At 42.7% G+C, this 27,988-nt stretch overlaps 1 protein-coding gene across 5 annotated transcripts; it reads left to right on the forward strand.

Moving 5' to 3' along the window:
- The first annotated feature begins 415 nt into the window (after positions 1–415).
- sorbs1 (sorbin and SH3 domain containing 1) lies at positions 416–27,984 on the forward strand. Of its 5 annotated transcripts, XM_084709320.1 has the most exons (25): positions 416–511; positions 959–1,075; positions 1,893–2,002; positions 2,143–2,290; positions 3,037–3,209; positions 3,314–3,374; positions 3,541–3,615; positions 4,978–5,013; positions 5,132–5,234; positions 6,034–6,148; positions 7,312–7,395; positions 11,617–11,666; positions 13,979–14,157; positions 16,173–17,645; positions 18,969–19,045; positions 19,271–19,438; positions 20,131–20,177; positions 20,500–20,614; positions 20,806–20,931; positions 21,048–21,242; positions 21,437–21,985; positions 22,577–22,672; positions 23,329–23,513; positions 23,847–23,953; positions 24,314–27,984. In XM_084709320.1, the coding sequence occupies exons 1-25, from the start codon at positions 478–480 to the stop codon at positions 24,379–24,381; spliced, it is 4,491 nt and encodes a 1,496-aa protein (XP_084565446.1). In that variant the 5' UTR covers positions 416–477; the 3' UTR covers positions 24,382–27,984. The 5 variants fall into 5 exon arrangements, with proteins under 5 accessions (XP_084565446.1, XP_084565447.1, XP_084565445.1 ...); XM_084709321.1 differs by lacking the exon at positions 16,173–17,645 and having other exon boundaries at positions 435–511; positions 18,963–19,045; positions 23,461–23,513; XM_084709319.1 differs by lacking the exon at positions 16,173–17,645 and having other exon boundaries at positions 436–511; positions 18,963–19,045.
- Positions 27,985–27,988: the final 4 nt, after the last annotated feature.

Genomic DNA, 27,988 nt, shown 5'->3' on the forward strand with positions numbered 1-27,988 from the left:
AAATAAATAAAGTAAGTGAATAAAGTATCGCTATTGAATCATTGTGCACGACAGACAGTGCTTCACTGTCTTCCAATTCATAAAGCTTACTGTTACAACAGAGATGTTCTTTCTGTCAGTAGCGTTCCTTCCTTCCCTCCTTCCTTCCTTCCTATAATCTATCTTTCTTGACTCCGTTATCCTCTTTGACATCACATGGTCTGCGTTGTTTCCCCTAAATGGTGCCTTTATCTCCATCCCATGAGGACTATACTATACTATACATGGCTAATGTGTTCAGAATCATAGTAATTAATACAAAATGATCAATATGTAAAAAATACTATTACACTTTATTGTCCCCTCTCACGACTTATACGCATGTGTGTGTACATGTGTATTTGTGTGTGTGTGTGTGTGTTTGTGCGTGTGTCAGCTCCTTTTGTGCCCTCCGGTCCTCGTTCTGTCGCAGCAGTCAGGATCACCCCTCTGAGAAGCATGAAAGGCTCTCCTGACCTGATTCCTGCCTCAGGTGAGGAGCTGATTAACTCCTTCACTGCCCCATTTCTCCTGCTCATTCATTATTTATCGGCTGAACTGAATGACACCTCCAACATTCTGTAGAGGGTTAGGAGGACTATTTGGATACTAACTAGTGCACTAATACTTCACACTAATAATGAGTGCTCATTTAAAGCTAATGGCATTCTGGTGATGTTTAACCTGATGATGTGGGAGACAATCACTTGGTGGCCTGGATTTGATGTTGAAGTTCTATTACAGTCATTGAGGGCATGAAGTATGACATATTCCCACTAGGCCTGAAGCAATAAAATCTTGTCCCATGGCGATAACTGAAAATCTTACTGAAAATAGCCATGTTTGAGATCCAGTATGATTGCTGCTTGACTTTGTGGGATGAGGAGCTTCAGAGACTGTATGAAGCTTGCATGATTTAACCTGTCTATCCTTTTCCTAGAGTTGGATCCCTCGAGGGTGTGCAAAGGCAAGGGAGTAGTGACTTTACGAGCCACTCTGATCCACATAGATGATGAGGATTCCATCAGCGAAGAATCCAACGTTGACACAGCTCCAAGTAAGTCTCAGCTACTTCAGCGGTTGGCTAGCATTCTCTGGATAATGTAGAGGTATCACTCTCTACAGTGATATAAGATACCATGAGGAGGTGAGAGAGGCCAAGTCTGCATAGACGCTGGGAATGTGAGAATGAGGTGAATTAATTGCATTTTACACAATCGAAAAAAAAGTGCTTCTAAGAGGTTAAATGTATGTTCATATTTAACTTCTGAATGTTTGGATATGTGAGTTATGTTTTCTGTTCAGAAGTGCATTTATATTTGGGTGTTTTTATGTCCTAATCGTTTACACTCCCTTCTCATATTTTAATGTGTCTGTCAGAGCAGCTTTTTGTTGTGTCCTGCCCACACTGCACTTTGGAACCAGGGCCTTGACTGTGGACTTGTTTGTTGTATTCAGCATGTTAGAACTGGCCTGGAGGCAGGCCAAGGCTTTGGGGGTGATGGTTTAATTGTTGTTGAGCCTGAATATAAAGGCCAGTGGAACAAATGGCCTTTACAGGGCACTGAATAGGCGCCTTGTTGTGATGACAAAGTTCACAGATTGTGGGAGAATCTTTTTTTCCTCCATGGGGATATTAGCATCTCTGTAGATGGAAAACCACCATGATAAGTGTTTGGTTCCAGCGGGAACAGCCGGAGATTCGTTTCATCCGGGATTAATTAACAGTTTTATTTGTTGTCACAAGTGTATTGCCAAGTGACAAAAGATACAGTATTTTAGATACTACTAAATATTGAGTAGCTTTCTCAGAATGAGACTGACACTACAGTGCTGTTTTTGGCTAAACTAAAAGTACTGCCAAATCGTTTCAGGTGGCTGGGCCAGCCAAATCAATGGAGACAGTGCTCAAGCAGGATTGGCAGATGGAGGCGTAAACAACATCACAGCTGATCTACCTACAGTAAACAACACATTATCCCAGGTTTGTTTACGTTTAAACATTTGGCATTTTGTGAGAGTCATGGAGGAAAACAGTTTGGTTGTATAATATGTGGATTGATGTAAAAGCAGTGAGACGGAAAATGTACATCAACATGTTGTTGACGTTTGCTTTGTCATCAGGCAAGTTCACCCGTGAGCACAGAGGAGCTTCAGTGTCCCTCCTCCTCTGACCTTCAGAATCATATTATATCACCAGCAAAGGCCCCCTCTATCTACCCCTCCACCACAACAGTCAACCCAACCATAGTTTTGCTTCAACACCACAGAGGTAAGGGCTAGCTAGCTCTGTTTAAAGGCAACATTGCTTTATAATATGTAAACTTTGATTGTTATAAGCATTTCAAAGGAGAAACCAGTACAAGGTACTGTATACTGAGACTTGGCTTTAGCTTAATTTCACTGTCTTTGCCTTGTTCACGTCTATCTTTCCCAGAGCAACAAAAGCATATTTTTCATTTAGAAGGTATGTGCTAAAACTCTCGTAATACCATCTCCTTCGTGTTCTTCGGATGTCATACCGCATGTGGATCATCTGTTCATGTCTGCATCTAGCCAACAGAGAACATGTTCATGACAGACAATATTTGTTTTTCCTGTTTAGTTTGAGCCATCTGCTCCTCCCACCCCCTACTGCCTGAATAGTTGACTCAGCACGTTCAATATATTTGCTCCTGGCAATACCTGCAAACAGCATCAAGTGAATGAGTCATGTTGCCCAGTGTGTGGATTATGCACTGTGCTAATGGAATATTTCATTTTTTGCTTGGACAGCCCATACAGTACCAGTCTCATGTGTTGTTTGTATTATTTCATTGAAATGTGCCTTTCAATCCTTTTTTAAATCTCATATGACCAATACTGAATGCCAATGCCCACCACTTAAATTATATTTTTCATAGCATTACACTTCTTTGGCAATTTATGAGGATGAGCAGAGCATCATACTGGCATTCAACTCAGTTTTCTGTTTTGAAGCTTCTATTTGCTTTGATGTTCTTCTCTGCCTTTACTTAGACCCAACACCAGAGAGGGACAAATCCCCGGATCCAAGGCCAGTAGGCGGGACAGAGAGAGACCCCCATAGAGCCTCTCAGGTCCCAGTCCCAGATATGGACGGCAAGAGGATGAGGATGTCCCAGCACTCTCCTGCCCTGTGCCCACTCACCCAACCCATTGTGCCTGTACGGGTAAGACAGCAACTAAGACAACTGCTCTAGTTTGATTGGCTTTTTGTTCATGCTGGAGTTTATAACTTTTTTCTGAGAATGATATTTGAATCTTTATGTTTCAGAACACGGAGAAGTCAAAGGACTGGTACAAGAATATGTTTAAACAGATTCACCGAATTCCAGGTAAGGGAAGTCTTTCTGCTGTTCTGAGGTTCTGATATGATGGGTCCTGTAAGTGTGTTTGTTTGTTTGTGTGATTGTCTGTGTGTGTGTGTTTTTGTTTGTACGCTTGTTTTTGTGCGTCCATTTTTGTCACTTGTGTGTTTTGTCTCTTCGTAATCACACTCAGAGCCTGTTGAGGAAAACCCATATCGCCCCACCTACATTTTCCCAGAATCCTATGACAGGCAGATGAAAACCACAGGTATCCAATGGCAGTAACAGCTCCATGTCTCCCATTGGCTTTACTAATCTGTAATATCCTCACTCATCTCAAATATAGCACCACCTGTCCAAGCTCTTTTAGTTGCTAACCATTACCATGCATTTCAAAAATATGAAATGTGATACATTTTCATATAAATAATTTCCGACTTCTAAAGTTGAAGTTAAATCATTTATGTGAAAAGTCATGTATATAATAAAAATATGTTACAAAAATTCATTTTTTTGTGTAGTAGAACGGAAGTAGTGGGATGATCAAACTTTCTAGACTTGACTACCAAAGTGGTATGACTAAGAGACAGCTTTCATCTTGTTTGAAGAAAGATCATAAATGGGTCTTAAACCCAGTGAGTCATTTTAGCCACTAGATGGTAGACCAGTACCATGAGCTACCAGACATACCCAAAACTCACAGGAAGTTCATGAATGCACATGAATGTCTCTGCATATTAAAGTGTGCTTGTAACCCGATGTTTAACAGTTATGTGTATTAGGGATGTCTGTACAGTAGATATTTGCATGTTTGTGTTTATTAAATGATCTATAATGCCATATATGTTACCAAGTGAACTTGGAACTTTACTGGGAGCTCACTCATGCTTTTACATTGTCACAACCTAATGTTTCTGTTCACCCATCTCTCTGTCAATAAGTCCCTTTGTCAATCAAGTTGTTCAGCCAGAATGTTTACCCTAAGAAGACAATTCCCAGATTACCTTGCTGGACATTACTTATTCATATCATGAAGGCTGATCGATAGCCTCTCTTTTTAGATACTGTAGATGAGGCTTTTTCCTAAGTGCTTTGAAGCACTCCATGGCCTCTGAAAAGCACTCTGCTAACATTTAGGATAACTATCAGTACTAAACTAATGGAAGCTAAGGCATGCAGGGGACACATACGTGTTGAAAAGGTGTTTTTTCTCAAAGCGGCCATGTCATGTATGACTATATAGACTCATAAATCGTACAATTGGCTTATAGTATAATACTGTACCTAAAGCCTACCTTTTGCATGGCTTTTCATGCAATGCATGCAACTCAAACGCTTATAATTTGGTTCTAGTAATATGTAGTTGTAATTAATCATGCATGCAATTATATGTAGCACATATGCCACACAAATGACATAACATACAGTACCAGTTTTGACTGGTACTGTATGTAAACTTGATACTCTTAGCTGTGCTCATAAAATCTTGGCAAGCTTAGGTAGACTACTTAATCATCTGTGTAGCATTACTACACAGCAACCTCTGGTGGATATGTTGAATATCTCACTATGGAATCAGATTCTTGATTCATGAAAGCAAATGTTAAAGTGTTAAAATTGTTGTTTTCAGATGACAGTCCCTCTCCCTTTGGTTATCTGGAAGATGGTGAGTTTTGACTGTCTCGACACAATCAATAAAGTGTTCAGTAGCCCAAAAATAAACATGGTCTTGTTTGAATTAATAGACATTTTATCGACCAGATCCCTCCTTTGTCTATTTTCAGTAAAAGGGGTGCCACGTTCAAAAAGTGCTGCTGAAGTACAAGAGTCCAGAAGTCAGTCAATGCCAGTGCCAACGCGGTCCTCTTCACTCAAACCTGCCAAAAGGTTGGTCGTTTTCTTATTCGCTTCGTACAGTTGTGTTATATACCATGGCCTTCACGCATCTGTCTCCCAGTTGTCTGTGAGTGACTTTGACTGAAAGCCAGGGTTACCTAGTCACCCAGTCAGGTCCCCTGGTCATATTAGATGAGGGTAGTCACCCTCCTTATGGTGGTGCTGACAAAGAAGATCCTCTCTGGAAGGCGTGTAAGAATGAGTGATGGCGTGATGAAGGAGGACAGGTGATAGAGGATAAACTGTTGCCCGCTGGAGTTTTAGATTGCGTTCCTGGCTGCCTCGTCACATCATTAGTGCTTGTTCAATCTTCTGAACAGCTTGACCAGGTATCCATGCCTTTCGTCTTTTGACTGTTCACACATTTTGCTTTGACCATGACCCTTGTTTTGTGGAGGTAGCATTTCATGACAAATATGCTATGCACCACTGAGACATTATGGTTGACAGCTAACAGTTAATCATAGGAAAGCATTTGTACCAGACTTCCTTTTGAAGTCAGTGGATGCAACGGATGGCACTGAACATACATTCAGTTTACTCTCAGGAAATGCAGAGCTCTGGTTTTTGTCATCTTGTTTACGTGATTTGATTAGTGACTCAACACATGACTGTAAATTGGATTTTGTGTGATATAGCCCTGAAGGAAAGAGATGGAGTGGGAAAAAGAGGCAAAGAGGGGGTTATAAAAGACTGCTGTGGATAAGGACTTCTGCCGAAAACTAGCCATAGCCGGTTGCCATGGAGACTGCGTGATAAAGATTGTCTCTCTCCCCCTCCCCCTTTGTAGGAATGAGTGGGAGCCCCCGGATAAGAAGGTAGACACCAGGAAGTACCGTGCCGAGCCCAAGAGCATCTTTGAGTACGAGCCAGGAAAATCATCGGTGCTGAAACTGGAGAAAACGGTATGGTAGCCAGCTCACTGCCACGCTTATGTTTGCCTGTTCAGTTCTACGCATGTTGTGTAAGCTGTTCCACCCCTATAAGAGCTTAGGTGGCTGCTTTACTAACTAGGACAGCTCTGTAGGCGACGTATGTGCAGACTGAATCGCCATGTGTGCAACATTCCTAAAGAGGCTCCTGTTACAATGACAGATGACCCTAGCTTCTGTTGGTGGTGTGGAGGTATCACTTACAAGAATAGCCATTGTCTTGCTAGTGTTCAACTTAAGCTTATTTGATGGATTCTGCTTGGGCAAGGACAGTACACACACAGCGTTTTCATGAGGAATTATGCAATGTACTCGTAAAAATGTGGTGAATAAGTCATGTGACATCATCCGATGTCCTTGAGGAGCCCCAGTTGTGATTAGCCTCACCAAATAGGTCATTATCCCTTGACGTGCCGCCTGGCTCTTGGGAATATTCAAAGGAAAACGACGGAACAAACTGTGTGCTGAAAGGAAAGGATTCGCTGCATTTGCATTTACTTCAGTTCATACAAGCCACAGCTTTCCCAAATATAGACAAGAGGACCAGAGAGGTACAGGGTGGGAACACTGTGTAGTTATTTGATTACATAATAATGTAATCACTTTAGTTGCAACTCAATTCAACTGCACCAACAGATGTTGTTAGCAGCTCTGGCCAATTCTATTACACCACATACGGGAGACGATGACAACAAGGTATTGTTGTCACCTGGACTGCTACCTAGTAGACAATTGTCAGTCTCTGTACATGGTTGACTCTCCACCTACAAGACCAATCATATGGTGTCTTGGCAGTTGTAGCTCTCCGATTGGTCCTTTTTTTCCACCTCATCCGTTGTATCTGTATTGTAGTTGATCTTTGGGCATATATTTAAGTTACTGAGTGTTTGGATAAGAATTCACAAAAACGTACAAAAAATATATATAATTGACTAATGTTATGGTAAAAAACTAAACAAAGAATGAGACTGTACCCGTATAAAAGTCTGTTCTCGTGTTAAGAACTTGTTCAGTACGTCTTGTGGATTCCATCATTAATGTGCCATAGCTTCATTGTCTTTCTGTGTAAATGCTGTGCTGTCTGAACTGTCTTCTCTGTTATTTCTCCTCTTTTCCTTATTGCCATGCCCCTATAGACTCAGGATTTAAATCCAGAAGATGTAGATATAGAGAATGAGCCTTGGTATAGATTCTTTTCAGAGATGGATTTTGAGAAAGTGGTAAGTCGTCACAATCTTTTAAAGTGACAGTGTAATTAAATCATGCATGTGATAACATTTATGTTTAAATACTTAAACAGTGTCTGTCTCAAAGGACTACTCCAAACTCTACCCCACGTCACTCTTTCAAACTTGAACTGATTGATCAACAACAACATCTTGTTTTGCACTTTACAAGTTTTACTATAGGATTTCCTCTATTTCTGCGACCACCGTATGACATAACTGTGTGTGGCCATGTCATTCCATGTTTTGTACTGTATATATTTTATAATTGTGGCTTTGCATTGTTTTCAAACCTTGTGAAAAGGAAAATAATTGAATTGAAGCTTTTTCAGTCATACACCATACTGTAGTCTCCCTGTATTTTACACTTACAAAGAGCCCCTGAAGAAGATAAGATGTTTTGGTTTCTTTCATATCCTTTATCTTGGCTACCTTGGCCGCCTGCAAATCTCTGTAAGTTTGGAAAATAACTTTAGATAAGCTTGGTTTAGTCTGTAGACCATTGTGTGACTACCTACAGTAGCAATGGCTCTTATTCAGAGTGACAAAGATTATTTAAATGTGTACATGCTGTCTATGCTAGGAGTCTAATTATAAACCCACACAATCCAGCTGCCTTTTCTATATGGTAAAGAATAATTAATGTATCCCAGCTGTTGTCGGGCCACCAGGCATTAGGCCATAGTTTACAACAGGATCCTGGCGGCTGTACCATCCATGGCACCTTGCCTGTTCTACCATATCATTAAGTCAGCACCCTTGCAAAATGTGGTGTTATTCATTGATGGGCAACCTGCAAATGAGGACACATACAGTAGCACAAGCCAGAGGACTGGCCAAGGTGACTCAGACTAATGTAACACCTCAGTCAGACTGCATCAGGCCTGCACAAGCACTACATGACAGTCCCAGGTAGTTGTGGAAAGACATGCTGTCTCTGGTGTATTAAATAGTGTTCTGAGTGAGGACATGCTGTCACCGATGAATCAGTAGATGTTTGACTAATAGGAGCTTGACAAATACTTGCCCGGAGCCTGTCTTGGCACCAGACTATATGGGACTGGAAGACTGGTTTTCCCACCAACAGATGTTCCGTCTCCTTGCCCTATGACAGTCAGGGCCAACCTCCGACAAGTCTGCCTGGAAAACCCTGGATCATATGAGACGGCACGACTCGGCTGTGAGATCATGTTGTAGCGTCAGCTAAACACATGGGAGGAATCTCCAGTTCCCAGCCTTCTCTTTGAGTCAAGGGGGGGTGATTTGTTGAAAGACATGTCTGACTCCAACTCCTAGTTATATGAGGAGCCTGGTAGTAGTGATGGAACCAGCTCTCTCCCTTGGTAGATATTGGGGCATTTGGATATTTGCCAGATGAGCTCAGTTTGATGACTGGCTCCCTGTGAAACGTCAGTCAATGCTAAAGCTACACCCGGTATGTGTAATATTTGACCCTTAAGGCTGGCCTAGACAGACTGGCTCAACAGTCTTTGACTGACATATCTCTTTTCGGTCCTAGTGACTAGAGGTAACTGGAAGATAAGTGTTCATGAGTTTAAATGAAGAACTGACTCTATAAGGCTCTTTTGGCAGCCAGTTTGTATACTTGGCCCAAAGTGACAGCACGGCCATTTCTTATCCTTGATGAACAAGAGACCAGTGCTCACCTGAACTCACAAATCACTTTTTCTTAAAGAATAAAAACAAATCACGCATCTTGTGAAAGGCACATTCCCAATTCATTACCACACAGTGACATCCTTGAAAAGTCAGATTGACCGTTGACACAAGAAAAGGTAATAAGCTCACAGTGGTCTAGCAGTGGATTCAATACATAGGTCATCATAGTCCTGTGGTCATAGTTCATAGAAGGCTGACCAGAGTCAGAATTCCATACATAACTATGGTCAGGACCATCATATTGGTCTCCTGTGTCCGACCGAGTGACGCTGTCTGTCTGGCATATGCTGAGGAGAGGGCAGCTGCAAGCAGCTACAGAATCTTTTCAATGAGTCACATACCACCCGGTGTGAGGCTCCATGTACGACCTTAACGTTCCACCGGAAGCAACCCATAAGCCGACCCAGCCCATTGTATTTTCCGATTTAACCTCTGTTATATACTTAACCTTTATCTCTAAGCATTTAGTGCTGAGGGGGATGAGGGACAGCTATAACAGTATAGTCATGCTGGCAAGCAGTTATCTTCGTAAGAACATCCCTAAACAAATAAGAGGGTTCACTTTTGGAAGGAACGGATTCAAGTTACCATGATCAGAGTCCTGATTCCTATTTCTGAAGTTGAAAAGCACTCCAACCTGCGATGGAGACCTATTAATACCTCAGCAAAGTAGTAAATTTCTTTCAGTCATCTAGGACACCTGTTTGGAAACAGGCATTTGAAAATGTGCAAACATTAGTAACACAGTGTTCCACTGACACATCGAGGGAAAGGAGTCCATTCCTCGTTCTGTCTGGCTCATAACAGCATCTGATACTGCTGTTTTTATATCTGATATGATATTCGCTCCTGGGTGTTATGTATCTTATGGATTTGGGCTTTCCACAGTATTGTGTTGCTCTGTTCTTGAAGGGGATTGTGGGGCTAACATTTAAAAAGGGCCGACAGTTTTGAGGTACTGTCTCCATGGCTAATACAAATTGCTGTGAGAAATGTTATTTCACCTTCCACGTACCCATACATGTATCTCAAACAGTGACATGACTCAGGCTTCTACAGTATCTCTTGTAAATAATCAGATTAAGATTCCATTCCTTGACTTCAGATAATCCTTTCACTCCTGTTTCCTGTTTATTTTCCATCAGCGCTGTGTGTGCTAGCTCAATTACCCACCACTATCAAGGGACAGCCTTTCAACCCCTGTTGACAGTGACAGGGGAGATCACAGAGAGGGCACACAAGAAAGGAGGCGAGGGCAGACACAGATTATTCGGTGGCAGTGGCATGTTCTCGAAGGGTGAAGTGGCATGGAACATTTGGCTTTATAAATAGATTAGTCTATAGACCTGCCAGCCTGAATTCTGGTCTTATAAAGATAGGCATTTGTTCTGAAAGGTTATTAATGATCCTCCTCTGGCAACCAGGAGGAGAGGCATGTCAGGGGAAATGAGCTGTGCAGAATGCTACTGGTCTGGTCAACTGTTTTCTGGATCGTGCGGGCAGGGGGTGCTGCGCCAAAGTAGATGTGGCGCTACTAGACGGGTCAGGATGGCGCTGGGGTTGCGCAATCTTATTTGCAAACAACACTTGTGCTTTTATTCATAGCTCGCATGTCACGTCTGTTATTTTTACCCTCTGTGACGTCCACATTGCAAAAAGCAAGAGAAACAGTGGGCTAAAATTAGCAAGCTCTAAACCATTCAAAATGCTTGTTGGTGCTCCCCCAGCGAATGGCTCTCTATGTTTTGGGGTTAGTAACTGCCCCACAAATAACAAACTGCTTTTGATCTCAAGACACCCACGTGCATGTCGGCTCTCACAGTTCTCCACACATACTTACTCAATTCTTCTTCTTTTGCTTGTCGATCTTATCTTACTTTAACTTTGCTTGACAATTGTGCCTATTTTTCTACGTATTTTTCTTCATGTGTGCTCATTTTGATGTCTTTGAATTCATTGTTCATTATATCATATTGTATTGCATATTGTATTGCATTATTACATTCTGTGTGTTTTTATGTGTGTGTGTGTGTTTGTTTGTTTGTGTCTGTGTGTGTGTGTGTGTGTGTGTGTGTATGTGTGTGTTTGTGTGTAATTTGGCCTGCTAGCACCACCAGCTGGTTAATTGTCCCCTGGTCTGGTCCACTGGTAATGAGAGTGACTCAATACCAGACAAAAGAGATGGCCTCTGTTAGAGACAGCAGCTGATTGGCTGAGCTAGTGACAGCCCCCTCCCCGCATGGGTGCCCCTGACCGATGCACGCCCATCCCCACAACCCCTCCTCACTGCCGCTTGTTTTCTCCAACTTGCACGCGGGCCAAAACACACGCTTACTCTTCTATGTAAAGCTTCAGAGCTAAGAATCCTGGGCTTTCGAGGCAGTACAGAGACAGCAGAGAGAGAGAGAGGAAGAGAAACAGAGAGAGAGAGAGAGGACAAAGAATCTCACCATAGCTAATGCTCCTGCTTCCATTCTAGTTGGAGGAGACCTTCCTGTGGATCTATCAATGACTTCTTTGTTTGGTTTGTTGCAGAGTGCCCCCTCTTTCAGCCCCCTGGAAACCCCTTCCGACCTACAGCAGTAGTAAGTCCACGCTTCTCTTACCTATACGTGTGCTGCTCGATTCCTATCTGTTTGTTGCTCTTTATTTCAGGCATGTATTGAGGAGGGACAATCAGAGGGGGTTCGGTATGCCTATACCCTGTGGAGATCTCCCCCTACAGGGGGGACCCCTGCTTCTTGAGAGCTTCCTCATAATTAGAGTAGGAGCTGCCAGTACAGTCTGTCCTCTGTCTGGGTTCAATCTTTTTTTGAGGGATGGTGGTAGTAGAGGAGACACATAGTGGGGAGACTGTGTTTCAATTAATTCAGAGCATAGGCAAACGGGCCAGACCAAAACCTGGTTGTCATTAGTGGGGAGGAAGAGGGAACTCCAGCCGCTCCCACCCATGCTGCTATACGTAACTTCAAAACCGTTATCTCCCCCTGAATGGATGAGCGAGAAGCTGCTTCTTCTACTAGAACAATGGTTTTATACGACTGAGGATGTTTGGTCAGTGAGGAAACAGCACGTCTGACGGCTTTGATCTCTTTGTTTTTGTCAGCAGAGATTTATGTGTTCTATTTTTGTTTCCGTAATAAAATGTGAGGAATTCTGGACCAAGCCATAGTGACTTTCTTGTGGTCCAGTAACTAAACTTCTCCCTCCACTTTTGTATGGAACTTTCCGTTGGCCTGTTAATGTCAGTAGTCAGAGGGTAAACAGTAATATTATCATTATCTATTATGTACGGCAGGTTTTTGGAAGGTGCAGTATGTGATGTGATCACTTTCAGATAGACATTGTGAAAGCTCATTGACTAGTCCTAAAAAAAAGCATGAAATTGCATAGACTTTCTCTCTCTTCAAAGGAACATGTGTTTAGGGCGTGTTAATTTTCTCTGGGGTTTCTTTGAAATTGGAGGACTTCTTGAAATTACTTTCTTCTTTCTAAAGATGTCTCATGTGCCTCATTTGCCCCTTTCAACCTTATCTTCTATGTTTACATTTTCAATACCACATCCATTGTGCGGCTAAGAGTATAAGAAAAGCAAAGAATGGGAGATTATTTTTTATTTTGGAGTTCAACGCAGGTCAACAACAGACATCGTGTGTAGAGTCCAGCAGAAGCAGAGGTCCTTACACACAGCACATCAGTATAGACCTGTGTTCTATTGCATGTAGGCTTGTTAATTATTAAAATGTATTTAAAGTGATAAATAACATTAACATTCCTCTCCCGGCCTTTAAATAATATTGGTAAGAACATCTCCAGTCAATAACTGAGGTTATTATGCAACTGCTATGGATCCCCAGTCCAGTACTGTAGCACTGGACCCAGTGTCTCCCCCCCCAGGCTGTCTGACATCACATGATCTCAGTACTATCTTCCTCAGGAACCATCTGAGATATTGCGTTATGTAGCCCCATGCAGATTCCTCAGAGGGGATTTATTTGAATACTTCAATGTACCCATAAAGTACATGACTTTATTGGCAGTCTTTAGTATTGAGTCAGTGGTCCAAATACCTTTTTTAGATGGCTGTGAGAAGGCAGCCAGGGAAGGGGAGGGAGGACGGTTCAAATGTGGCTTATGGCCAAGTTAGCTAAGCAAAACTGTAACAATCTAGCCAAATATTTAGATCTCATCATCCCAATTGATTTCCTTTTCAAGTCTACCTTATTTTTATCCTCCTGGAGGGGTTGTTTTTTTTGTGTTTTACCTGTTTTATTTCTATGTATGATTTACAGTGATACTAGAAATGACTGTCAGTTTAATGAGCACAGGCGTGCAAGGCTGCACAAACAGGGAAGCAGAACGTGGCGCACTGAAGTGGTATCTCATGTTGAGTGAACCTGAGAACAGTGCAGGTGCATGGCAGAGGCTGCACATGACAGCATGTGGGAACACTCAGACAATATTTTTAGAAATCTCTCCCATTGGCCCCTGTGGAATGCTAAGATAAAGGTAGCAGTGAGTGCCGTTATGTTGTAAGTCAAGGTCCAAATTCCACACATGCCTTTATAAAAGCATCTTTTTCACCCTACATTTAGTTTTCATAAATGCAAAAAAATCCCAGAATGTGTACAATAAGTTAAAGCAAACATGTTTTAGTCAGCCATACGTATTGCCAAGCCTCAATACATGTATTGTTCCTTAAATACTGATTGTATAACAATTTTAACTGAATTAAGCTGTGTTGTAATTACCATTACACAAAATATTTACCCTTGGAATGTTTTAGACTACTTTTGGCAGTGCAAATGTGCAGGCCTATCTTAATCAGGCTTTCATATTAAAGCTGCTTTCTGTGTTTAATTGCTCCTTCCTCCATGTCCCTCTCATCCATACACAGCTCCGCCTGCAAGGCCGGACATAGCGAGGTGGAGAAGGACGGGGAACTGTCGGGGAGCGAGCCTGGGGCTCCAGAATGCGACCGCCATGTTTACAAGAGCGTCCTGGAGGGCGGCGACATTCCTCTGCAAGGTCTGCGGGCCCTCAACAAGCGCCACGCCAGCTCGTCCTCTTCTAAAGGTAGGAATCCAGTGGTGCTCCACAGGCTGCCTGCAGAGATAGAGGGAGCAGGCTCATCACTGGGCCATGCTTAGGCCTTCCACTGAGACAGAACCAATGACTTCCAGTGATGTTGGACTGTAAACGTGTCAGGGATACATGTGTTTCCTTTTAACTTTCTGTTGGAATCTACGCGTTTCTTTCCTCTTTTTTTTTTCTCCTGTTTTTTGTTGTTGTTGCTTTGATGTTTGCTCCAGGTTATCATAGCAGTGGCCAATCACCTTGCAACATTCATTTTCTCAGCAGTTTTTTTTAATAATTGATGTCATCGACGTTCCACCAAACTTTATCCAGTCATTTGCTTGGGAAATCACTGAGATTTAAACAATATGGGGAGAGAGAGAAGGTTCCTTGCAGTGTTTCAGCTAAATCAGGCTAACTTCAAGTTCTGATCCTGTCTTCCATTCCTGAAGCAGGCAGTAGCTAGGCAGGCTTCGGGCAGGGCTCCAGAGTGTTCCACAGCCAGAGAGCAGAGGTGCAGCAGGGGGACGGATGGGGAGGAAAGGGGGAGATAAACAGGGCTCTGCTTAACGGGCTGGGCCAGACAGGGGTGAGATCAACAAGAGGGACACAGAGGGTGGGCAGGCAGGAGGAAGTCAGCTGTCAGAGTGAGGTCAGAGGATGGAATGCGTGCGCACATGACCAGGAGAGAAATGCTGGGGGAGGAAAGGAAAGGAGGGAGAGGGGAGGAGAAAGGAAGGGACGGATCGGGCACAGACACGATGCTGCCCCCAATACTTAACATTCCGATTGTTGAGCAATGCTTAAACCAACGTCAGAAAGTCAGGGAGCTCACCTTTGTGACAGTCAGTTTCTAATGTTTATTTTCCGTGTTGCACCCACATTAATTGAGAAGTATAATTTTCCTCAAAATAGATTGTGAAGTCCTACAAAACGTGAATCGCTTGTTTACTATTTCGGTTGGTATTTTGGACGGTCGGGTCCTGCCTCAAGGCCCCATTCAGTAAACTAAAGGAAACAGCTGTAAAGGCAATTCCGCTGTATCTTGATTGAAGTCAACTGACTAGCACACTCAGTCATTATGGCTCACCAGAGACATTACCCCAGGTCTTGCACTGCCAGATGAAGTGCGGACACAAAACACAGGAAAGCAAGCAACCAAAAACTGGAGTAAACGCTTATCATGTGTGCTGATAATGGCAGGCGTTGTATTTTTATTTACCTAATACTTATTGAGGGATTTCATTTCCCTCTTTATGTTCAACAAACATCAAACTTCTTTAGTTCAGTATTTCTGTTGGACCTGGAATGAGGATATTTGGCATTAGATATACTGAGCCATGTAGCCATAGAGCCACTAAGCCATACTTTTGGCTCAGCCAGATGCCAAAAATGCAACTGCCTTCCACAACATTCAGGGACAAAGACGATGCCCTTTTGTCGGTTGTGCTACTGCACCTTGTGTGACATTTGTCTGATTTAGGCAATATTTAGTCTCATATGCTTACTTACAGCCCTGACAACATCACATCATCCTGACATGGCATCTCATGGCATTCAGTTCCTGGCCCTTTGTGTTCCACATCTTTATGTTGTTACAGTCATCAGTAGATCGATGATCAGGTCATAGAGACTGAAAAAGCATACGATCCAAATAGATTTGGAGATTGATCAATTAAGTTGATCATCTTGAAGTGTTGATTTTATGTAAGTTGTGTTAAACGTATCGGTTACTACAGTATGAAATATTTTTGTAAGGCATTAAAAGTTTCACTGCTCCATTTTAACACATTTTACCTCACTACGCTGTAGAGCCATTGCTATTAGTATAACAAAGTCATTTGTTACTTGATGTAAACTACATCAAGTTTTTTCTCTTCTCATCAACTTTTGATGGAAGTTAGTCTTTCTTTAAAAATGTGTCTGACAGTGTTTAAGTGTGTGTGTGTGTGTGTGAATCTGTGACCATTGTAATCTAATATGCTGTTTATTCTGTTGTCCTGCATGCTTGCCAGTGGATTATAAAGGTGGGAATGGCCATATAATTTCACCCTGCTCCTCTGTAAATAGTCGATCAGTTCTTGCCAGTAATGCCCTAGGTTACCAGTGTAAGAATAAGAAGCCTCTATCTGCTGCCAAAGCCTGCATACCACAAATCCTCCCCTCTAAATTCAAGCCCAAGCTTCTGTCCCCCAGTGGCGACAGCCAGGACTGCAGGACTGGGCCTGTCAGGCACCCCAAAGCACACAGTTGTGAGGATCTGTATACTGGGACATGTGGGCCAGGAAGCGCTGGAACATTGGCAGGGGAGGATTGGCAAAATGTAGACTCCCTCACCAACTGTCCATCTGAGTGTGCGTCTGGCCTTAGGAATGGCTCCCCAGCGACCAGAAGGAGCACCGCTGAGTTCTCCACCATGTACAGGAACATGCACAGCATCCAGAGGCCTAGCTCGGTGGGTTCCAGCCCCCACGGCAGTGTCCGGAGCCTGGCCTCACTTTTTGAGAAAACAGGGGTCAATGAGGGTGAGAGGTCAGAGGGTGACGAGGCTGGTAACATTCCACGGGATGCCGTGTCATCACGGGTCAGTGAATTTGAGTTAATCATCCAGCGCTCCAGCCCCGCACCCACACGCTCCTCCTCCATGCCAACGCTGCACTCCGACCACAGTCACAGTCCCAGCCCTAGCCCAGCCCACCTCTACATGGCTTTTGCAGTCTCGGCAGAGTCCTTGCTGGAAACGCAGCCTGCGCAGACAGAGACAGTGGTCTGCTCCCTGGTGGACACAGAGGGCAAGGCAGCCAGGGAGGAGGCATCTCTGTCAGGCAGTGAGGTGGTGGAGAAGGTGGTCTCCCTGGAGTACAGTGACTCACTAAGAGCTGAGTCACTGTCTGGGGCTGAGACTGAGGCGGAGGCGGAGCAGAGTTCTACTGAAAAGTCTCCTGGAGAAAACCATCTGGCAGCCAATGAACCAGACTGCCCTCAAGTGATGGTTACACCTCCCTTTCCACACAACCACAATCACAACCTGAACCACCACCATAATGCCCTCCACAATCACCTCCACTTGAAACCCAGTAAATGCAAAGGCTCCTGCCCGGCCTCTTACACACGCTTCACCACCATCCGCAGGCATGAAAGACAGCAGGCCTCAGCCCAACAGAACAAGCAAGCCCCCCAGGAGAAGAAAAGCAGCCTGCCTGGAAACCTGTTCCTCCTTGGCCCGGCACCATTCAGGGTCCGGAGACCCCTCCACCCCCACCAGGCCAAGAGAACTCTGTCGGCCACCAAGGTAATGGCTGGCCACAGCAGTGGGTCCGTTGAGCTGAGGCCGCTGATCCCCCAGCGCCTCTCTTCCCTGGAGGTCCTGGAGAGACTGAACAGTGGGGATGGGGGGTCAGAGAGGGGAGACAGGGACAGCCTGACTAATGGGGAGGGCTTGGACGCCAACGGAAACCTTCTGCAGCTCCGGGCAGCTCGCCGCAGAGGTGGCTATCTCCATACTTTCACCAGCGTCACCTCCCTTCTCCCTCTCCTCTTGCACATGTGTCCATCTCTGTGGTCACTCATTCTCTCTCTGACTTTTTCGTCACATTGTGTCCCTTTTCCTCCACAAAACAATGGTGCCACCCTCCATCCTTAGTTTGTGTGTTTTTTTTGTGTTTTTTTTTACGAAGTGACAGTGCAGCCTCCTTCTCACTTTTTGTGTGTAGTTTGATGCTTTTTTTTCCAATTTATTTTGTGTTTGAGTATGGCCTTGCCCAGTGAACACACAAATCCATTTGAAAGCATTTCAATTACTATATGGGATTCTGACCTATTTTGGTAAAGTATGTGTCTTTTGGCAACACTTCACTGAGGAGATAAACTGAACAAATGTGTCCCACATGAATTTTACACTCATTTGTAAAACATCCTATTTCAAGACCCAGATGAAATGATGTATAATGTTTATGTGGGATAAGTAATAGCATTGCAGATACCCCCTCAAGTGATGTGTTACCATGTCTTTATGGTTTTGAGTTTTGTTTGTTTTGGGAGAAACACATGTGCTTTATCAAGGCCCTCGTGTCATCTTTCAGTCTGCTACTCTGATAGGTTTAAATTAGCCAGGCAGTTTCCTGCTTTGACTTCCTGCCATGGTAGCTGGTATCAGTGTCACTGGTCCATTCTACTATACACTTGGTGATACAATGATAGCTACAGCAACTGGAAGTTTGGCAATGATACGGGTTGTCTCATTCGACACTTGCTAAAAGACATGGTGAAATGTCTATGGAAATGGGCAGGGTAGGGAGAACATAAGGAAGTGAGTAGTCTTGTAGAAGCCTAGTGTAGTCTTAGAGTTTTACAGCTCATTTAGAGGGCAAATGATTCATCATAGTACTGTAAATGTGGTTACGTAATAGGCATTTACACAATTCCACCATCATACAGATCATTCTCATAAAACTTGAATCAAGTTTCATAGTTTTGTTTCCAGAATGCATCAACCTTGTGTTGTATCATTTTCTCAAAAACACTGGCTGGTTTATAGTGTGCTTGTTCTATGTGCATGGGAAAGTACCACAATGTTGTCTGCGTGTGTTGTTTGCTCTTGTCAAAATCCACTGTTCATCCAAAGCATGTACATTTATAAAACATTTGTTATACATTTGCTTTACTTGAGTCATCATATCTATACTGTTTGTGCATTGTAGTTACAGTGCTGTCATGGATGTTTCTTCACATATGATTAGAGATTTATAGTAAGTATATTCTGAAAAGACTTCAGAACATAATGGATTTGTTTCTATCTTTGTTAGATTCAGACTCATCCCAGATTCTGATCCAGGGTGATCAGTGCGAACAGGACGAGGTGGTCAGGAGACGTCATGGCGACAAAGAGGTGACCTTACTGTCTGAGTCATTTTGTCTACGGTACCAAAAAATACACTTCATTGTTGGCATGAAACAATGTCAACAACAACACAGCAACAGTAAAACAGTACAATAAATTTTTTGGAGCACATACTACAGAAGTAATGCGTCACATGAAGTCAAAGGAAGTGACATCGTGGAGAGTGTAATCTGTTACAGGAGATGATCACGGAACACTGTTTTGTCCTCACAGAAAATGTTGGAGGAGCAGCGTCGGCTAAAGCGGGAACAGGAAGAGGCGGACACGGCTTCGAGGCGGCACACAGGCATTGTCCTGACTCATCACCAGTTCATCACAAACGAGCGCTTTGGAGACCTGCTCAACATCACTGACACAGATAAAAGGAAATCTGGTTCAGAGGTAGCAAATCAGTTCTATCCCTCTCATTAGAACAAATGACAAGTTTGGGTTTGTTTAATGAAATATAGAAATATGTATGGTTTGCTTTCATGAGCAAGCGCTTTTCCAGCTTTCCTTGTAAACTCTCTTTGCAGCCTTCTGTTAGTAACTACACCCAACAGTTGGCATGTATGCAATAAAGGAGAAGAGTCACATGCGTATCATTCCATTACTAGAATATTCTTGGTGGACAGGGACACTGAAAGGACACAACTCTTAGGCAGATGAGCTCAGACATTTATTATAACTCACACATTTACAGTACATGTATGTTTTACGGAATTGTCACAAAATGTCTAACTATGTTTTTTGTCCACTGAGAATATAAAATGGGAAATGACACAGTGTAAGCTGTGAGAAAGCAAGAGAGCAAAGTTCAAGGGATATTTCCTTTTTCAGTTCCACACCTTTTATGGGTCAACAACATCTCACAGGGATATAAATTGTGCAGGCACAACCCCCAGTGATTCAGTGTAATTCAAGCTATAAGAGAACCTTGTTAACTTTCTGCTCAAGCCTTGGAGTCTGGCATGCGAGACTAGCTAGCCTGAAGATAAGCAATGTTCAATGCTTTACATCATAGCAGGCAGTCAGACAGAGAACATCTTCATGCCAGTCATGTTCTAACAATCCCTGCTACTGTATGTTTACAGAGAACTCCTGCCCTGGCTCGATTTGACTTCAGAGCAGAGACCCTAAAGTAGGTAAAACAAATGGACTCAAACGATACCATAAGTGTTTTCTGGAACATGCAGCATGAAATATTTTGAGCTCCAGTGAGATAGAAGCCCTCATATCCCATAGTAGCAATAAAACTGTAACTTTGCTGTGACTTAAAGTGACAGTGTCCCACATTATGGAGTTGGCTTCACTCTTCGCACCCTTGCAAGTCTCATATATCTCGATGCCTGTTTCTTAAATTTGTGAAACATTGTTAACTTCTTATGTTTTCTTGTTGCTGTTCTCTTCAATTGGGAATTGTTGACAATTCTAACACCTCTCTTTCATCTTTTTGTTGTCAGAGAGTTGCCTTTTCAAAAGGGAGACATTGTGTACATCTATAAACAGGTGGATCAGAATTGGTATGAAGGTGAACATCACGGCAGAGTCGGCATCTTCCCACGCAGTTACGTTGAGGTACATAAAGTCCTTTACCATTGACCTAGACTTTCAAAAGGGTTCCCTTTTGGTTGGATTTATTGCTGCACAGACAGATTATGTCAACAAGTCACTTTGGGGTTATGGTACAGAGCTGCTCATGATGTTGAGACCCAGCTATGAAAACAGTAACGACGACCAGTAACTTGATGTTTTGTGTGCTCATCCAGCTGCTTCCCCCCACCGAGAAGGCCCAGCCAAAAAAGAGTGCCCCAGTGCAGGTGTTGGAGTACGGGGAAGCTATCGCCCGCTTCAACTTCACGGGGGACACAGGAGTGGAAATGTCCTTCAGAAAGGTATGGCAGAAGGAACAAGGTTTAAGGGTCTCACTTAAAGACAAATATATGCCTGTTTCTGTTTGTATATCACTTGTCCATCTGTGAGTTAATGAGATGCATGTGTATGTCTGCAGGGGGAAAGGATCATTCTGATTCGCCGGGTTGATGAGAACTGGTATGAGGGCAAAATCTCTGGCACCAATCGCCAGGGCATCTTCCCTGTGACTTACATTGAGGTGCACAAACGACCCCGTGTCAAAAATGGAGTGGAGTATCCAGACCCCCCCATGAGCCACTCACCTCAACGCAGCACCAACGCTTCACCCCAGGTAGGAAAGCACCACCTCATACACCCACCTTGTAGAGGTAGGTCTACAGGAATGCGACATCCTTTCAAAAGGATTTTTATTTCCAAGTCCACTATGTATTTCACGCTCATTGTTTACGCTCATTGTTTTCATATTTATTTTCCTTTTTCTGTCTTCTCATCCCCCTCCTCTTCTCTGTCATTTTGGTGTAAAAGCTGAACCGTAACCGGCTCGCCACCTCCCCTCTCCCACTCCCTCACTCCCCTCGCCGCTCCGTGTCCCCCGAAGTCCACGCAATCTCCTCCGAGTGGATCTCCCTAACTGTGGGCGGGCCGAGCCGCCCCGCTGCCCCCACCCCTCCTCTCCCCCCACTTCCCACAGTGTCCTATCGCTGGGGCGAGTATTTGCCACCCTCCCTCAACGCCAGTCCTGTGCCCCCCATCTATGGCAGCCCCTACTGCATCTCCCCCACGGCCTCTCCCTCAGCTTCCCCCCTGCCCCCACCCTACCCTCCCCGCCCCAGCTCAGCCACTCCCTTCCTCACCTTCACCCCACCTCAGGGAGAGGACTTCCTGCTCTCCCCTCCCTCCCCTCGTCTTTCCCGCAGCCTGAGCCCTTGCGGTGGGTCAGGCCTGGAGGGCTGGCTGACTGGGGCCAGCCCCTTGAGCATCCTGGAGAGGGAATTGACAGAGGGGGAGGGGGCAGACAGGGACAGGGCCAGTGGCCGCGAAGCCCGGGGCAGCTGGCGAAATAGCCCTGCAGAGGTATCTTCTGCATGGTGTGCAGTGTTGCATCTCAGGCTCACTCTGGAGCGGGGCTGTGGGCCACCATAGAATGTTATCATTTAGCTTGCGTCAGTTTTACAGTATTTGTGCAATGGATGGTTGTGTAATGGATATTACTAACTGTAGGCGTGACAGAATTTGTAACATGCGGTGCTTAGCTGGTTTATCTTGGACGGAATCAAATATTTTCACCCTATTTGACAAGGCTTTGAGTGCCTGCAAGTTCGCATGTTGTTAAGCGTGCACTACTAACATGCAAATTTGATAAGACTACAAACTCAGTGGTATAGAACGTTTAATCTAGACTGTTAATAATGATAACCATTTGACCCTGCATGACTGATGTGTTCAGATTCTAGAGCATGTTGAATAATAAGTGTAGTTTCTTATTTTACAAGAACTTTCTATGTTCCAGGACAAGACTATATAAAACATTTTCTTATCAACTCTCTCTCAACTCAAACAGAGCGTGATTGACCTATAATTGTTATTTCAACAAATACATTTTGTGGCCTCCGGGAATACGTTTTTCTTAGATGGTGAGGCTAACGTGTGTTCCTTTCCCCTCAGCTGGTGAAGAATGAGAGCGATTACCATGGACGAACATCCAGAAGCCCTGTTATGTTGTTTGACATCCAAGACAATAACAACGCTAACTCATTTGCGGTAAGGCTATGGAGACCTTAAGTGAGGATTTGTTTATTTGGAGATTTAAACATGGCCAGCATGTTGTGAGGGATAATACATGATGTTACCTATTTGATGTGTTTAGATCTGAGCTGATCTCTATTCATATACTAAACAATTTAATATCCCTTTACTCATCATTGTCAAAAATACATCCAACTTACTTCATTTAACTCCCATCTCAGCTTGAATATGGTATTGTAAAATGATGTAGACACATTATACTGCATGTAAAATGTGACAGATTTGGACTCCTATACTACTTTCTTGATATTATCTGCACCTCTGTCATCTTTATCTTGCCCCTTGTGCTGCATGTACACTTTTACTATTTCTTTAAAAATCTGAACTAATATTTTATTGTTGACTGTACATTTTACATGCACTCACTCTGATGTCTTGCTCTTCCATGCTTACCTTCTGGACTCCACCACCATCTCTCCTGGTTTCACGGCTTTCCTGGTCTTTTAACGGATCCCTCCCTTTCTCTGCCTTGCTTCTCACTGGACCCACTTCCTGTCTGACCTCTAACTCTGTCCCTGACCCCCCCTCTCTTCCTTAAACTTAATCTGTCTCTCTGCTCTGGGCTGGCTGGGGGATATTCGGTGGGGGCGCTCTCTGGTCACCTCAATCAGGAGGCGGTCTGTAATGAGATCATGAATATAGCAGAGACCTCTGTGAGGTACTGCAGCACCCTCTCCCACCCCCATGACTCTGTCCACAGACTGCCCCCCCACCCCAGTAAACAATCTCTCATCATTTCCCAGCAACCCCAGTCCCACAGCAGCAGTCCGGAGCCGAGCCGTCTCAGCTGTGGAATGTGAGTACTGTAGAAGGTTCTGGATACTCTGCATTACCCTATCTGCTCATATCATCAACGGCTTCAAAGCCTCAGATCTAAGTTATGTGCAGGGCTAGGTTGTCCCCAGAATATTTTTCTGCTGATCTGTTGAGACCATTTATACTGTAAGTAGTTGTGCACACTGTAGGCTAAAATAACACTTAAGGGTTGGAACAACTTCTGTCTTGTACTTTTTGTTCAACTCAATTTGTTTAGTTTTGTTCTAGCTCTTGTTGGTTCATCTAGTTTTTCCAGTTGTCTTTCTAACCCCTTGTTTTTGCTCTTCTGACAAGGCTTTGTGTTGTGCTGTAGTTTCCAGGCTTTGTACAGTTACGTGCCTCAGAATGAGGATGAGCTGGAGTTGCAGGAGGGAGATCTTGTCAATGTCATGGAGAAGTGTGATGACGGCTGGTTTGTTGGTACGTGCATTGAGCCTCGGGCCAGATTCCTCATAGATATGGTCATATAGTTAAAGTGTGTCATCCATCCAGATCGGGTTTCTACTGGCTGACAGGAGAAGCAAGCACTGTGTATTGTGTGTATTTGCTAAGATGCATTAAGGAGGATTGAAAGACATTTACCAATATTGCATTTACTATATAGTATGTATAAAAAACATACAGTATGTATTCATTGTAACTGGTTGTTTTTTAAGTGGTGCAATACCACCGCAATTATTTACTTGTGTGACATGTTTGATTACTTATCGACATGTTTGATTACTTATTACCTGTTCATTAAAAATATGTAATTTGTGTGATGCCTTTTCTGTTTTGCAGGTACCTCAAAGCGGACAAAGAAATTTGGCACTTTCCCTGGGAATTACGTGAAGGAAGTCAACTTGTAACACTTGGTTGCCTGCCAAGTTAGGAAAACCATTACTATTGCGCTTGACTGTTTAATTAGAATAGTCATTTAGCCAGGTATTTACATTTGTCTGGGTAAGTGATTGGTTTGGTGTGAGGTATGTTCATGTGCATGTGGCGGCGACCGAGACAGCTGTTGACTCCCTGACCAAAGCTCAGTATGGTGTATACCTTTATCACATTCTACAAAGTACCTGGCTCAATTTGTCATATTCTCAAAGTAGAAATATACAGTCAAAACTACTCCAAAAACGTCTGCACTCACTATATATTTTTGTGTATATAGTAGCCTTGGCGTGTCTTTGTCATTCACTGTATACAAGTGTTACTAAAGCACATGCTAGACTTTGGGGGTCAACAGCAGAGAAGTCAGAAGGGATCAGAGGGGATCTTAAGAGTGCTCAAATAATGTGTTGATTCAGTATGAAACTTGAGCTCTTTGTCATCAGCTACCTTTCAGGACCTACTTGACAGAAGTGCTTTCTCTCATCAACCATGAATGCAGACACACACTTGTGATACATGTGAGATTTGAAACAAACATTAAGCCTATTTGAAGACTAATGTTTTTCCAATGGAAATCCAATAAGCATTAGTGTTTTAATGGACATACCGTACATATATCAGGCTGTATGTGATGGCACATTCTTGGACTGTGTCCACAAGACCATGTTCCTTGGTTTAGATTTCAAAAACGTGGTGACCTCAATGTGCACCCAATGGCCTTGAGATATGAAGTTATAGGTCTGGGTTGTATCTTTGTGAAATGGCTAGGGTTTTGCTCTTTTCTGGAGAATTCAGAATGCACTGACAACTATACATCTCAGAATTTGAGACATTACAATATAATATAGTCAGTGTTGGCTCGGTTTTTGTGACGTAGCAGAGCATTCTTACCTCAGTGCAGTCAACAAGCTTCCAATGCCATTTAGTATTGCCTCTGTTTTCCATTCAAAGTCTATAATATACTGTATAACTCTAGCATGGCCATGCATGATAGAACGTCAAAAACGAAAAGATAATGTTAGCTACACTTTCCGACAGTAAACATTATAAATTAAATCAGGAACAGGTCTTGCTGCACTATGTGCCTGATAAATAACACATATTGTGTATTTAAGTGAGTTTGTTTGCTCTGGTTCATGCTTGTGTGTGTATGCATAGGAACATCATACCTTACAAAAAAATAAATCTGTCAGTCTGTATGTCATGTCTCTCCCTGAAAATTGTAGGTAACATAAGCTGTTTGATCTTCTGTGATTTCTGTAAGGTAGCTGGTGGTAGACAGCTGTCTAAGCTAGACTGGCTCCAGGGTAACCACAAGACAGGCGTGGTATGCTACTTTTAAAGCACTTACTTCCGGTGTGGTCATCATTGGCGATTTTAACTATGGTAGGCTAATCCAAAAGGATGCCGATGTCATTGGCAGACACGTTTCCACTATAAGCTCTTTGTTTGACTGACAATTCATATTGATTTACTGTAGGGGGAAGAACAATGTTCTTGCACTAAGTTGTAGATACCAGGGGGTGGTGGTGCTAACAGTAACACAGATTCCTCTATGATTTGTCCAGATGTATTAGTATTTTTCCTGCCAGTATCATAGGAATGACTGCAAAGAATGTCACATCATTATAACATGTATTAATCAATCTTGGGGCGCTCAATTCTAAGTCAGAGCAGTCTGCTGGTATGAAAACAGCGTAATGGGGTTGAAAGTATTCCTTGAACTAGATAACTCACCCAGTAAGATTGATTTGTATTCTAATATCAAAGCATCAAGGTGGTCTTCCTGCGAAGACAGAGGTCGTAGATCTGAAGACCTCATCAGAGCAAGCACATGTCAGAATATATCCTGTAAACATACCTCAAAGGTGTGTGACGGAAAATACATTTTTCTTTGCTCTCATCAAATTCCTCACCAGTGTTATCATTCACTGTGGTGTATAAAGCAGAGTTCCTTATTGACAAGACTTGATCAATTACACAAATCTTGATCAGCAACAGCGATTACTGGCTTGCATTTACATATGAAGGATCCTGCAGAAGAAAGTTTGAACAGTATCAGAAATCATAAAGTATTTTCCATCCAACCATCAGTATTGATGTGTTTGTATTTTCCTAACATTTAATTTACTTGAAATTTGAATTGAAGAATTTTTTTTAGTTTAAACATTTGATAACAGTAATCTAATAAATAAGCACATAGAGATGATCATGATAGTCACTTATATATTTCTTATATATCTCTATTTTTCCATTGACAAGGTTAGTGATGGTAGTGCAGTGATGATAACCAATTACCAGACTGGGATAGGGTTTGAAGCTGTAAGTAGCCACCACCTACAATAATATGAGATGAACTGTCTAAAATGGCAGCACTAACATCTTATTATCTGTCAGTCGTAATTAAAACATATACACATTTTCAGTCAGTCAAATCAGCTAAGACTTTTGTCATCTCCTAGAAAGAACCTATTATCAAGCAAAACATGACACTAAAACAATTTTGTGTGGTTGGTAATACTAGTCTTGAGTAACAAGTACATTATTATGACTATCTGGTATTTTGTGGTACCTAGGAGGAAATGCTATCAGTTGCTCATTTATTTTTCTAGGGATTAGTGTTTCTCCCAGTAGTCTGCTTTACCAGGCTAATTGCCATAATTTGTTTTTGAGGAGTATGCTGAGTGACTAAGTTATCTGTCTTCCTTTCACTTAGTGTACTTCATCAATTTGCCCTTCTCTTGGTCTCTCATTTACCCAAGACAGAAATGTAAAAATAATAATAATGGTATGCTCCTTCTCTTGAATGGTGTGCTCAATCATTCTCTTTTCACCCCACAAGTCAGTATATAATGATATACTATAATAATGTGCTCCATGACACATCGTAGGATGTATGAATGTATGAATGTGGAGTATTGTGTACACATGTAAAAAAAAAAAAAAAATGAACTGTGCTTTCAGTTTGAATGAACCATGCAAACCATTAAACAGCCTGGCAGAATAAGGATTGTAAATATGTAAAATAAAAAAGAATACAATGCAAGTGATGGGGAAAAAATGACACTGTCAGTTGTTAACGTTCATTTTCCATTAAGAATATTGGCAAAGCACAGAATGAAGATTTATTGACCACACGCAGGGTGACGCATTTGAAGTAACATTACATTGCCATGTTGTGAGGATCGTAATGCCTTATGTCAGATGCAAATTGTGCCTCATTGTCATTTGCTTTTGTTGATTATCACCGAAGTGTATCCATGTCATATTTAAGAATGTTATTATTGTTTCCCCCATAGTTCTAGTCTTTGTGATGGGAAAAGAACATTTACTAAGGACCTGTCAGTTACTGTACCAGTACCTAGACTAAAGTGTGACACAAATGCTTCAAATAAATGATTAATAATCATAAGAATGTGTTCTTTAGTTTGCTGAGATGCACAACCTGCAACAGGTTTGGTTTGTTTTCTTCAATTTGCAGTGCTGTTACAATGAGTATATTAAAATAAAGACAACACTATTTACTGCTGTGATTTTGGTATTATGCAATATTTAATAAACAATATACAGCATTTGAAGGTG

The sequence above is a fragment of the Hypomesus nipponensis genome, chromosome 11 (assembly GCF_054491055.1).
Source record: "Hypomesus nipponensis isolate SF chromosome 11, ASM5449105v1, whole genome shotgun sequence".
Lineage (NCBI taxonomy): Eukaryota > Metazoa > Chordata > Actinopteri > Osmeriformes > Osmeridae > Hypomesus > Hypomesus nipponensis.